The following is a 12,721-nucleotide window of genomic DNA, read 5'->3' on the forward strand; positions in this document are numbered from 1 at the left end:
GCACAGACCCTCCTGGGTATGGACACTTCTGGGCATGAAGCCTTCTGGGCATGGACACTCCTGGGCACAGACCTTCATGGGCATGCACCCTCCTGGGCACAGTCCCTCCTGGCATGAGCCTTTGTATTACTCTGTTTTCATACTGCTATAAAGAATTGCCTGGGACTGAGTAATCTATAAAGGAAAGAGGTTTAATTGACTCACAGTTCAGCATGGCTGGGGAGGCCTCAGGAAACTTACAATCATGGTGGAAATCAAAGGGGAAGCAAAACACCCTCTTCACAAGGTGGCAGGAAGGAGAAGTGCCAAGCCAAGGAGGAAGGGCACGTTGTAAAATCATCAGATCTCAGGAGACAACATGGGGGAACCATCCCCTGATTCAATCACCTGCACCTGTTCTCTCCCCTAACACATGGGGACTACAATTCAGGATGAGATTTGGGTGGGGACACAAAGCCTAATTATACCATTCCACCCTGGACCCTCCCAAATCTCACATCTCTTTTACATTTCAAAACCAGTCATGCCTTCCCGAGAGTCCCCCAAAGTCTTCATTCATTCCAGCATTAACCCAAAAGTCTAAGACCAAAGTGTCATCTCAGACAAGGCAAGTCCCTTCTGCCTAAGAACCTGTAAAATCAAAAGCAAGTTAGTTACACCCTAGATACAATGAGAGTACAAGTACTGGGTAAATACATCCATTCCAAATGGGATAAACTGGCCAAAATGAAGGGGCCACAGGCCCCATGAGAGTCCAAAATCAAGCAGGCAGTCAAAACTTAAAGCTCCAGAATGATCTCCACATCTTACATCTAGGTCAGGCTCATGTAAGAGGTGGGCTTCCATGACCTGGGGTAGTCCCACCCCTGATGCTTTGCAGGGTGCAGCCTCCCCTCCAGCTGCCTTCACAGGCTGGTGTTGAGTGTCGGTGGTCTTTCCAGGTGCATGGTGCAAGCTGTCAGTGGATCTACCATTCTGGGGGCTGAAGGGTGGTGGCCCACTTCTCACAACTCCACCAGCAGTAGGCAGTACTCCAGTGGTGACTCTGTGGGGGCTCCAACCCCACATATCCCTTCTATGCTGCCCTAGCAGAGGTTCTACAGGAGGTAGCACCAGTGCAGCAAACTTCTGTGTACCTGCAGGCCCAACACCGCATGTAAGCCACCAAGGTCTGGGGCTTGCACCTTCTGAAGCAAAGGCCTGCGCTGTACATTGACCCCTTTTAGCCACTGCTGTGATGCAGGGCACCAAGTCCCGAGACTGCACAAAGCAGCAGGCCCTGGGCCCCAGCCAAGAAACCATTTTCTCCTCCTGGGCCTCCAGGCCTGTGATGGGTGGGGCTGCTGTGAAGACCTCTGACATGCCCTGGAGACATTTCCCCCATTGTCTAGGCTATTAATGCGTGGGTCCTAGTTACTTATGCAAATTTCTGCAGCTGGCTTGAATTTCTCCGCAGAAAATTGGTTTTTCTTTTCTATCCCATAGTCAGGATGCAAATTTTCTAAACTTTTATACTTTGCTTCCCTTTTAAATGTGAGTTCCAATTCTAAGTCATGTATTGGTGAATACATGAAATTGAATGCTTTAAGAGCATCTAATTCACATTTTGAATGCTTTGCTGCTTAGAAATGTCTTTTGCCAGATACCCCAAATCATCTCTCTCACTTTCAAAGTTCCACAGATCTCTATGGAAGGGGCATAATGCTGCCAATCTCTTTGCTAAAACATAGCAAGAATCACCTTTAATCCAGTTTCCAACAAATTCCTCATCATCTGAGGCCACCTCAGCCTGGAATTCACTGTCTCTATCCCTACTACTCAACAAGTCTCTAGGAAATTCCATTTTCCCAACATATTTGTCTTCTTCTGAGTCCTCCAAACTGTTCCAGCCTCTGACTGTTACCCAGTTCCAAAGTCACTTCCGCATTTTTGGGATCTTCATAGAAGTACCCCACTCTCTTTGGTACCAATTGACTGCATTAGTCTGTTTTCATACTGCTGTGAAGAACTGCCTGAGACTGGGTAATTTTAAATGAAAGAGGTTTAATTGACCCTCAGTTCAGCATGGCTGGGGAGGCCTCAGGAAACTTGCAATCATGGCAAAAGGTGAAGGGGAAGCAAGGCACCTTCTTCCCAAGGCAGCAGGAAGGAGAAGTGCCAAGTGAAGGGGGCAGAGCCCCTTGTAAAACCATCAAATCTCATGAGGACTCACTATCATGAAAACAGCATGTGAAAAGCAGCCCCATGATTCAATTACTTCCACGTGGTCTCTCCCTTGACACATGGGGACTTAAAGGCATTACAATTCAAGGTGAGATTGCGTGGGGACACAAAGCCTAACTGTATCAGCCCTCTGGGGCACGGATCCTCCTGGGCATGGGCCTTCCTGGGCATGAGGCTCTCATGGGCATGGACCTTACTGGGCATAGACCCTCCTGGGCATGGGGTTCTCCTGGACATGGTCCTTCCAGGGCACAGGGCTCTGTTGTGTATGGGCCCTCCTCAGCACGGACTCTCCTTGGCATGGAACCTCTCTGACATGGATGCTCCTGGAAACGGACCTCCCTGGGCATGGACCCTCCTTGACATGGACCCTTCTGGGCATAGACCTTCCTGGGCATGGACATTCTTGGGCATGGATCCTCCTTGCACAGGGTCCTCCCTGGGCATAAACCCTCCTGAGCATGCATGGCTCCTCCTGGGCACAGAACCTCCTGGACACAACCCCCCCACCCCAGGCACGGACATGCTTGGGTATGGACCCTCATGGACATGGGACCTTTTTGGGGATGGAGCTCTCCTGGGCACAGGACCCTCCTGGGAATGGGGCCCTCCTGCTCATGGACCCTCCTGGGCATAAACCCTCCTGCGCATGCACCCTTTTAGGCACAGGGACCTCATGGGGCTCTCCTAGGCATGGGCCCTCCTGAGCCTGGGGCCCACAAACCCCATGAGGTTGGCCCAGACCATGCGGATGGCCTTGCCAGTGGCCTCTGCCTGCCCCATGTTGGCTGCATGCTCGTGCTGTGCCCCTGCCAGAACCTGACTGCCATCTCTCTCCAGTCTTGCAGAATGCAGAGCGGGGGGGCGGTGCCTGTGCAGACACAGTGTGGGATGACAGGATGGGCATGAGCCCGGGCCAGCTGGTCTACACTCGCAGGAGGTCTCTGGAGAGCTCCATCTGTCCAGCGTGGGTTTCAAGATGCCCTCCATGTAGAAACCAGCAGGATGCCCCACCTCTGCCTGGGTGGGCACCCAGTCCCTGCCCCTGCCAGACGTGGCTTCCAGCCTTTCCCTGAAGGAAGGACAAGAGGGCTGTGTCCCTTGACAGACCCTGGCCGCCCCTCACTGACACCCCATCCCAAACCACCTCTCACCTGCATGAACTTGGTCACCCCCGCTTGCTCTGCTGTGCAGGTCCTACATGGAGACCAGCTGCTCCCAGACCCACCTTAAGTGAGGAAACCTGGGCTGGGGGCCTCTAGTGTGGTCCCGCCAGGAGCTTCCAGGGGCCCTGCCCATCCTCCAGATGGGTGGGGGGGTGAAGGGGTAAAAGGGTCCAAGGAGGGCCTGCAAGTGAAAAGCCCCAAAGGGTCTCCTGGAAGATGTCCCCTGGTCCCCCGAGCCACGTGCTCCCTCCCTGCCTCCTGCCACATGAGTGGGCAACACAGAGGGCCCCACCAGGACTGACTCCGGGCGGGGAGTTTGGTTTCAGCCCCAGGGGGTGGTGGCAGGTGTCATCAAGGCCACACCCTGGCCAGCAAGAACCCACCCTGGCCAGGTGAGCTGGCTCTGGGGGTGGCAAGAGTGTGGCCTCGTCCTGGGGGTCTCGGGTTGGCCTGGCTCTGGCCTCAGTCCTCTTGCCCTTAACCCTGTCCCTCTCTCTTCCCAGGAGAGCATGTGTGAGGGCCATCCCTGCCCACCCAAGGCTCCAAGAGGGTGCACAGTGAGTTCAGGGCTGATCCTGGGCTCCTTGCTGCTGGTCCCAGCTTCCCCTGGCAGGCAGCACCTCCCGGAGCCCCGAGGCCTGGCCCCCAGCACCCACAGTGTGCCTCCTAGGTGAGGGTCACACACAGAGAGTCCTGGCTTTTGTGGGCCTTGGCGCTGGGAGGCGCAGCCAGCGCAGACGCCTCCTGGAACTCCTTGGCCATGTAGTAGTAGCAGATGGCATCCAGGCAGCAGTTGGCATCCGAGAGCTTGCTGGTTATGTAGAGGACATGGTTGAGAGTCTTCAGGAGGCCACAGGCGTGGAGGCCCACAGTGACGCGCACCGTCAGGGCCACGTGCAGGGGCAGGAAGCAGACCACGAAGACCACGAGGTTGGCCCAAACCATGCGGGCGGCCTTGCTGGTGGCCTCTGCCTGCTCCACGTCAGCGGGTGGCCTCTGGGCCAGGGCGGTCAGCACCTTCAGGGAGCAGAAGACCACCACGGCCAGCGGCAGGTAGAAGCCCAGCAGCGAGATGGCCACGGAGTTAAAATTGTGCCGGGAGCTCCTGAAGCAGAAGCCGCCCTCCTGCATCCCCAGGAGCCAGCGAGCCACCAGGGAGCTGACCACCAGCACCCAGAGGACCACGCACACGGCCGCAGCCTGCCGGGGGGACCGCAGCCAGCGGGCGCGCAGCGGGTGCCGCACGGCCACATAGCGGTCCACAGCGATGGCCATGACCAGGCTGATGCTCATGTACCTGTTGGTCAGGTAGATGCCCTGGGAGAGCTGGCACAGCGGCGTGTCCGAGGTGTCCTGCAGGGAGTGCAGCACGAAGGGCAGGGCGCACAGCAGGCAGAGGTCGGCCACCGCCAGGTTGCTCATGTAGATGCGGGTCTCTGTCCACTGCTGCATGCGGCAGAGGAACACCCAGAGTGCCAGGCCGTTGAGCAGCAGGCCCAGCACCAGCAGGACGCCCGAGTAGGCGTAGAAGCCGAGCCTGAGCAGCGGGGGCCATGTGATGTCGCTGGAGTTGCAGGTGTTGGAGGTGCCGTTCATGGTCCTGGGGCTGCGGGGGGCGCGGCGGTCAGCAGAGAGCCAGCGGGAAGAGCGAGGCACTGCCCCACTCCGCCCACCTGCGGCCAGGGATGGGGGAGGAGGTGAGCCCCAACCCCACATCCACAAGCACAGAACTCTCAAAGAAATCATGGATGCCATAAAGAACTCCAGTCACCCTTGAGGTCTAAGCCCTGGACAGATCCCTTCCCATCTCCCAAGCCCCACTCTCCTGGGACCTGACTGCTGTCACAGGACAGGAAGGGAGGCAGAAGGAGCTCCACATCCCCGTTCAGTCCCCAGCTGAGCAAGCGCTGCTCTCCAGAGCTGAAATCTTGGACAGGGAGCCCAAAGGGCTGCCAGCCTCACCCAGCACACAGCTCAGCAGGGAGGGCTGCGAGGCGGCAGCACCTGTCAGCCTGAGGATGGGACGGCCAGGTTCCTGGACAAAGCCCAGGGCGGCTCCTCCACCCCTCCCAGGACCCAGCTGCAGGAGGCACCCACATTCTACCCCACACCTCCAGTGCCCTTCCCCACGGCACAGTCCAGGACAGCTGTGGCCTGCCCCTCCCTCCCTGTGAGCACCCACCCACCCAGTCCTGAGCTCTGGAGGGCCTTCCTGGATCAGCCTGAGGCCCCATCCCAGTCCTACATCTGAGATGGGGGGTCCACCCCTTGAGGTCCCAGTGGTCAGAGCCCATGAGGGCAGCTCTGTCCCTCCAGGCCCTGGCCGTGCTGCTCAGGGGCCCCCCTGAGACCAGCCCAGGGTGGACTTCGGCAGGGTCTGGCGTCCAGGACACAGGCTGGAGTCACCCTGACTCGGCATCCCCCAGGCTGGGCAAACTTGTTTCCTCATGGTAAGGGGTGCCGGTGTCGCACAGGGGTGTGGTGTGAGGTGGAGCTGGTGGCGAGCACCAAGAGCCCAGGACTCACAGCCACATGTCCCCCCGCCCGGGCCCCTCAGTGGGTCCAGGAAGAGCCTGGAGGGGCGGGGTAGGAGAAGCCTCTCCCCCGATGGCCAGGCTGTTCTCGGGGGCATCCCACAGGGGTTTCCTGCTGGCCTGGTGTGGAGGCGGGAAGGACAGTTCACAGCGAAGGGCCTCCCTCCTCCCTCCACCTCCTCCCTCTGCTTCGGGGAGCACAGAAATTCCCCCACATCAGGAGAGGGGACAGCGTCTGAACCCCGTGACTGCAGCTGCTGGGGACCATTCGTGCTGGTGGCCCCTGGGGACTCCAGGTCTCCAGTCCATGAGGGATGCAGGGCACCGACTTCAGCTGGAAACAGACACTTTCCGCCCTCTGGCTCCATCCGTCTCCTTAGACCCCTTGCTGGCTTCCAGGTTTCAGGAGCCCTTCCCTGTGGGCAAAGAGCTGGCACCCAGGGCCTCTCTCCTCCCTTCTGATGGACCCGCTTGCTTCTCTCTGATTCACGAGCAGCACCTCGCCCTGGTTCCGGGGACCTCTGGAGGGACCCTGAGCCAGGCCAAGCGCTGAGGACATCCCAGAACCCACTGGAACCATCCGCTGGGATCTTCCCTTCCGGCCTGTCCTGTGCTCCTGCGGGCCAGGGGCCGCGAGATCCCAGAACCTGCTCAGAATCTGCACTTCAGAGGCACCTGAGCTAGGCCGACCCGTGCGCTGGGGAGGCCTCCAGGTGACTGGCCTTCCGTTCCCCCGCCTGAGCTCTCGCATCCACCAAAGTCTAGGGCCAGCCTTGGGCAGGGCGCAGCCCTGGCAGGTGGAGGGGGCTGCATGGCTAGAGGGCAATTCCTTCCTGTCCCTTCTTGAGCAGTGGCAGCCTGAGACCTGCCTGGAGGGAGGTGAGGGCCGGGGGCTCGTGGGCCTGGCCCCTCCCATTGCCCAGCTTCCCCCTCCTCCCCATGGCTGCCAAGGGGCTCTCAGGCCACACATTCCCAGGGCCGTAACTGTCATGCTAGCCTCAGTGTGGCCCAGTATTTTGTGGGGCACGGTGGCTCACACCTGTAATCCCAACGCTGGGAGGCTGAGGCTGGAGGATAACTTGAGGCCAGAACTTGAAGAATAACCTGGGCAACATAGGGAGACCCCACCTCTACAAACACATGTAAAAAGGCGAGCTGGGCCGGGCGCGGTGGCTCAAGCCTGTAATCCCAGCACTGTGGGAGGCCGAGGCGGGTGGATCACGAGGTCAAGAGATCGAGACCATCCTGGTCAACCCCGTCTCTACTAAAAATACAAAAAATTAGCTGGGCATGGTGGCGCGTGCCTGTAATCCCAGCTACTCAGGAGGCTGAGGCAGGAGAATTGCCTGAACCCAGGAGGCGGAGGTTGCGGTGAGCCGAGATCGCGCCATTGCACTCCAGCCTGGGTAACAAGAGCAAAACTCCAACTCAAAAAAAAAAAAAAAAAGACGAGCTGGGCTGGTGATGCGTGCCTGTAGTTCCAGGTCCCCGGGAGGCCGAGGCAGGAAGGGGGCCCGACGAAGTGGGGGCTGCAGTGAGCTCCGACCGCACCCCTGCACTCCAGCCCTAGGAGAGAGTGACACCCTGTCTCTAAGAAGAGAAAACATCTAACTGCAATATTTAAAATATTCCCATTCATAATAAAATAAACACTGAGCTGTTAGGGAGGAAAGGCAAATGCTGCACGGGGCTCTGAAGAGGTTCCCTGTCCATGGGTCCTTGTCACGCCTGTCAGGTGCCTCCCAAAAAAGGTCAGGAAATCAAGGCCCAGGCTTCAGCCCAGACAGCACGGAGTCCCCGGGAGCTACCATGGTCAGCACAGGTGCCCACCTACTGCCCCAGCCCCACCCAGGAATCTGTGTCCAGGCCACGGGCCACAGCTGGCCTCCGCCTCAGATCCTCAGGCCCGTCCTCCTGGCAGACACCAGCACCGTCAGCCTCAGGGAGCTCCCGCTGCCAGTGACCGGGGGACGGGACCCTGCCACTTCCTGCCCAGGAGGCCGTGGGGACAGGAGCCAGCCGCACGCCTCCGAGGGCCCACTTCCCCTTCCGATGACAAGGTCAGCATTGGCTTCCACACACAAAAGCAGAAAGCTGCCCTTGATTCTGCACAGAGCAATCTGGGGAGAAGCTTGCCGGTAGACGGGCGGCCCAGCGGCACCGGGGGCCTCGCCAGCCCTTCCCACTGTCTGGACTGGGACCCATCTACACCCCCGAGTACCTGGCTGGCCTGGAGCTGGGAATACAGGCCCTGACCACTGCCTAAGACATGGGGGCCAGGAGTGGGGCACAGATCCCTGCTGCCCAGGCACCAAAGAGGGCCCCATACCTGTGAGCCCTCCAGGCCTGGCCCCCACATACAACACCCCAGGACCCAGGAGGGGCCTGGGAGTGAAACAAGTTCACAAAGGCAGCTGCTCACCCCAGGCCCCAGCACGGGGATGTTTTACATTCTGGTTTTTACATTCTGCCACGTCCCACACTTCAGCAAGCTGGTACCCACAGGCTACAAGCCCCCATCAGCCTCAGCCCCACTTGAGACCCCACCACAGCCTCAGCCCACTCTGAGACCCCATCACAGCCTCACCCCACTCCGGGGACCCCATCACAGCCTCACCCCACTCCAAGACCCCCATCACAGCCTCACACCACTCTGAGACCCCCATCACAGCCTCACCCCACTCTAAGACCCCATCACAGCCTCACCCCACCTGAGGCCCCATCACAGCCTCACCCCACTCCAAGACCCCCATCACAGCCTCACCCCACTCCGAGACCCCCATCACAGCCTCACTCCACTCCGGGGACCCCCATCACAGCCTCATCCCACTCCAAGACCCCCATCACAGCCTCACTCCACTCCGGGGACCCCCATCACAGCCTCACCACACTCCAAGACCCCCATCACAGCCTCACCACACTCCAAGACCCCCATCACAGTCTCACCCCACCCTGAGTCCCCATCACAGCCTCACCCCACTCTGAGACCCCATCACAGCCTCACCGCACCCCGAGTACCCATCACAGCCTCACCCCACTCCAGGGACCCCATCACAGCCTCACCCCACCCTGAGGTCCCATCACAGCCTCATCCCACTCTGAGTCCCCATCACAGCCTCACCCCACTCTGAGTCCCCATCACAGCCTCACCCCACTCCGGAGACCCCATCACAGCCTCACCCCACTCTGAGTCCCCATCACAGCGTCATCTCACTCTGAGTCCCCATCACAGCCTCACCCCACCCTGAGGTCCCATCACAGCCTCACCCCACTCTGAGTCCCCATCACAGCCTCACCCCACTCTGAGTCCCCATCACAGCGTCATCTCACTCTGAGTCCCCATCACAGCCTCACCCCTATCACGCCCCTGCCCCGCTGGGAGGCCCCTAGGGCCGTGGGCAGCACTGACCTGCAGGCAGCCTTGGCCTCCCGGTGGCGTGTGTGACCCCCGATGCCGAAGCCTGTTCAGGGGCTGTCTGAGAAGGGCTGGGGGAAGTGAGGCTGGTCCCTGACTCTGCCCCTCCTTAAGGCTGAGGGCGGCCCTCTGACGACAGCAGGCCAGGCGTGACGGGAGTTCCCTGCTCCTGCACCAGCCCCAGGGGGATTTCTGGGAGGGAAGTGGGGTGCCGGCCCCGGTGCTGACACCTCTGAAGAACCAGCATCCTTGCTGAGGGCACACATTGTGCTGCAAACCGCGTGAGAGACAGCAAAAGCGGAGCCGCTCCAGCCCCGCCCACGGAGCCGTCCCCCCCAGCCCACTTCTGCCCCGTCATCTCAGAAAGCCTCGGGGCCGCCCTCCAGGGTCTGCAGGCAGCTCCACCCTTCCCAGCGCCTCACGCCCAGCCCGGGGAAGGTTGCAGCACGCACACTCATCCGGGCTCACGAAGACACACTCCACACCTTCCAACACACGAACACACACGCACACATGCATGCACATGCACATGCCAATGCACACACCAGCACATATGCATGCACACGCACACACCAACACATATGCATGCACATGCACACACCAGCACATATGCATGCACGCGCACATGCCAACACACACGCACATGCAAGCACACATGCAGACACGCACACACCAACACGCACTGGCACACAGGCACGCACACAGGCACAGGCCAACACGCGCACACGGGTGAGAGGCACATGCTCCCACGTGCACAGGCAGCGGTCGCCTGCCCTGCTCCTCCCCCACAAGGCCACCTGCCCCTCCTCCAAGCCCACCCCCTCAGAAGCCTTCCAGACCACCCCTCCGTGCCCCACTGCCCTAGGGGCCTCCCAGCAGGACAGGGGCGCCATGGGGGTTCTCAGAGTAGGGTGGGGCATTCTCTAGGCTGGAATGTTCTCTCTGGCCCCCACCTCCTAGGCAGACATCTTCCTTCTGAGCTCAGGGTCGGGGAGCCCATAGGCCCAGGCTGCCCCTCTGTGGTGGGGGCCACCCGCCTCCCGGGCCCCGTCCACTCCGAGTGCAGGGAACTTGTCTCCTCAACGTGGGCCCCACAGCCTCTCTCTCTTCAATGACTGGGAGAGGCTGGGGGGAGCTTCAGCCTCCCTGCTCCCACTTCACGGTCGTGGAGACAGGCCTGGGAGCACTTGGCCCGGTGTCACATGGGTGGGGCAGGTCTGAGGCCAGTGCCCGGGCTCTCTACACAGAGGCAGGCACCTGAGGCACCCTGGCTGGGCGTCGGTCCTTCTCTGCTGTCATCCCAGGCCTAGCTCCTTCCCAGCCAGCTGTCCCTCCAGACCCAGTCCCCAAGGCCGGCGCTCGGGTTCCCTGCCCAGGTCCCGTGGGCCGTGACGTTCAGTAGGGAGGGGGCTCCTCACTGCAGGAGGCTCAGATTTGCATCCTCCTGGTCTCAACTCCCTCCCCTCTGGCCGAGGGGTCTGCCCTCTAGGTCGGCAGGAGGCACAACACCTCCTGGTCCAAGCCCAGCCGCCATCAGGCAGGAACTGGAGGTGCCGGCCGGGGGTCTCCTGGGGTGCTCCTCGCATGTCTGGTGGCTCAGAGGCTAAACAGCTAGATGATGCCCCAAGCAGGCCTGCCCAGCCCACCAGAACCAGGGCCCTGCAGAGCCCCCCCCCCCCCCCCCCCCCAGCCCCGAGCTCCACCTCCCCCCTTCGGCTGGGTGTCCTCCCTCCCCAGCAGTGGCCTGGGGCACCCCGTCCATACCAGGCCTGGCCTCCCTGACGTGGCCTGGCGGCTGTGCTCATCACACATTGGAGGGGAAGCCCCTCTGGGCAGGAACACATGGACCCAGCGGATTCTCGTGGGCTGTGTGGCCTTGGGGAAGAAGCTGGAGCTTGAGAGACGTCCGCTGTCTCTGAAGGGCCCCTCACCACTAGGTTCCATCTGTCGTAGGAAACGCTGCCCTGTCTCACCCCCGCCTGTCTCCACCTGCCCCTTGGCTGTCTCTGCAGGGCAGGGGGGGACTTTGGGGCAGCCCCACGCAGCCCTGAGCCCAGGCCCCGGCGCTGTGCCCCGTCCTGTGCAGGCAGGCCTTCCCGGGCCCTCCAGAGCGCCGCTTCTCTCCTGGCTCCCTGCTCACTCCTGGGGCCCTCTCTCCCCAAAGCTGCACCCTCACCTGTTTGAGGTTCCCAGCACCTCACCCGTTTGATTTTATCACAGAACTATTCTCTCAAGTTTCTGTGCACTGGGTTCCTGCTTGTGGGACTCCATCTACTTCCTGCCCTGTCAGAGCCCTGGCGCAGAGACCCGTCTCCGGGAAGCTGGGCAACCCACGCCCACAGGGACTCCTGCCTTGGGGCCAGCAAGTGCCCAGGACACAGCAGTGCTCATCACGTCAGTGCCCGGCTCAGGCACAGCTGCTGGGGGCGGGATGGGGCGCCAGCTGCCCGGTCCTCTGCTGCCACCCAGGCCCTTTTTCAAGGCTGGAAGAGGACTGGATGGCAGATTTCTGTTCCAGGCCAGGCCTGTTCTCTCCCTGTTGGGCAGCCTTAGACCACCTGGCCCTCTGCGGAGGAGAACTGGCAGCCAGGGTCCTGCTGTGGGCACAGGGGCACCGCCCAGGGCCCTGCGCACCCCCACCCCCAGCCTCTGCTCTTGGTCAGCTTCCTCTCCAAGGTTGCCCCTCGCCCCCAGGGTCAGCCCCCTGCGGCAGCGCCAGCCCCTCCCACCTCACCCTGCTGGGCTGTCTGAGGGACACGGGTTCTGAATAGGATTCCTTCCTGCCTTTCCTCCTGGTTCCCCAGCCAGAGTCACCCCTGCAGGCCCACCTAGAGGTGCTTTGGGGCAAGCTTGTCCAACCCTCGGGCTGTGGGCTTTGAATGTGCCCAACACAAATTTGGCAACTTTCTTAAAACATTATGAGATTTACCCACGAACCTTTTTTAGCTTACCAACTACCGTGAGTGTTCGTGTATTTTATGTGTGGCCCAAGACAATTCTTCCACTTCCAACGTGGCCCAGGGAAGCCAAAAGATTGCACACCCCTGCTTTGAAGGGAAGTGTGTGAGGCGCTGTGGGGAGCAGGAGCCTGGGAGAGCCAGAGAAAGGGGTGGAAGTTCAGCTCCACCGTGAGGCCTTCGAGGCCTATCCCCGCCAGCACAGCCCCTGGTCACAGGCTGTTTACAGCGAAAGCTTCTACGACAGCAAAGTGTCCAGTGCCGGCGTCCATAACAATATGCGCTTTCCAGGTCATCACCCGTGGCCGGATGCAGTGGCTCAGGCCTGTAATCCCAGCGCTTTGGGAGGCCAAGGTGGGAGGATGGCTTCAGCATAGAAGTTTGAGACCAGCCTGGGCAACACTGCAAGACCCCGTCTCTACAAAA

General features: G+C 60.6%; 1 protein-coding gene across 1 annotated transcript; it reads right to left on the reverse strand.

Annotated features, from left to right (window-relative positions):
* Nucleotides 1-3,687: 3,687 nt before the first annotated feature.
* Nucleotides 3,688-9,825, reverse strand: LOC116546546 (G-protein coupled receptor 35-like). The gene is made up of 2 exons (XM_032272772.1): nt 9,333-9,825; nt 3,688-4,995 (listed from the first exon to the last, which is right to left on the reverse strand). Exon 2 carries the CDS (start codon nt 4,983-4,985, stop codon nt 4,056-4,058), a length of 930 nt encoding a protein of 309 aa, XP_032128663.1. The 5' UTR covers nt 4,986-4,995; nt 9,333-9,825; the 3' UTR covers nt 3,688-4,055.
* Nucleotides 9,826-12,721: the final 2,896 nt, after the last annotated feature.

This window comes from Sapajus apella, unplaced genomic scaffold (assembly GCF_009761245.1).
Source record: "Sapajus apella isolate SASKATOON/1434 unplaced genomic scaffold, GSC_monkey_1.0 scaffold1043, whole genome shotgun sequence".
Classification (NCBI taxonomy): Eukaryota; Metazoa; Chordata; class Mammalia; order Primates; family Cebidae; genus Sapajus; species Sapajus apella.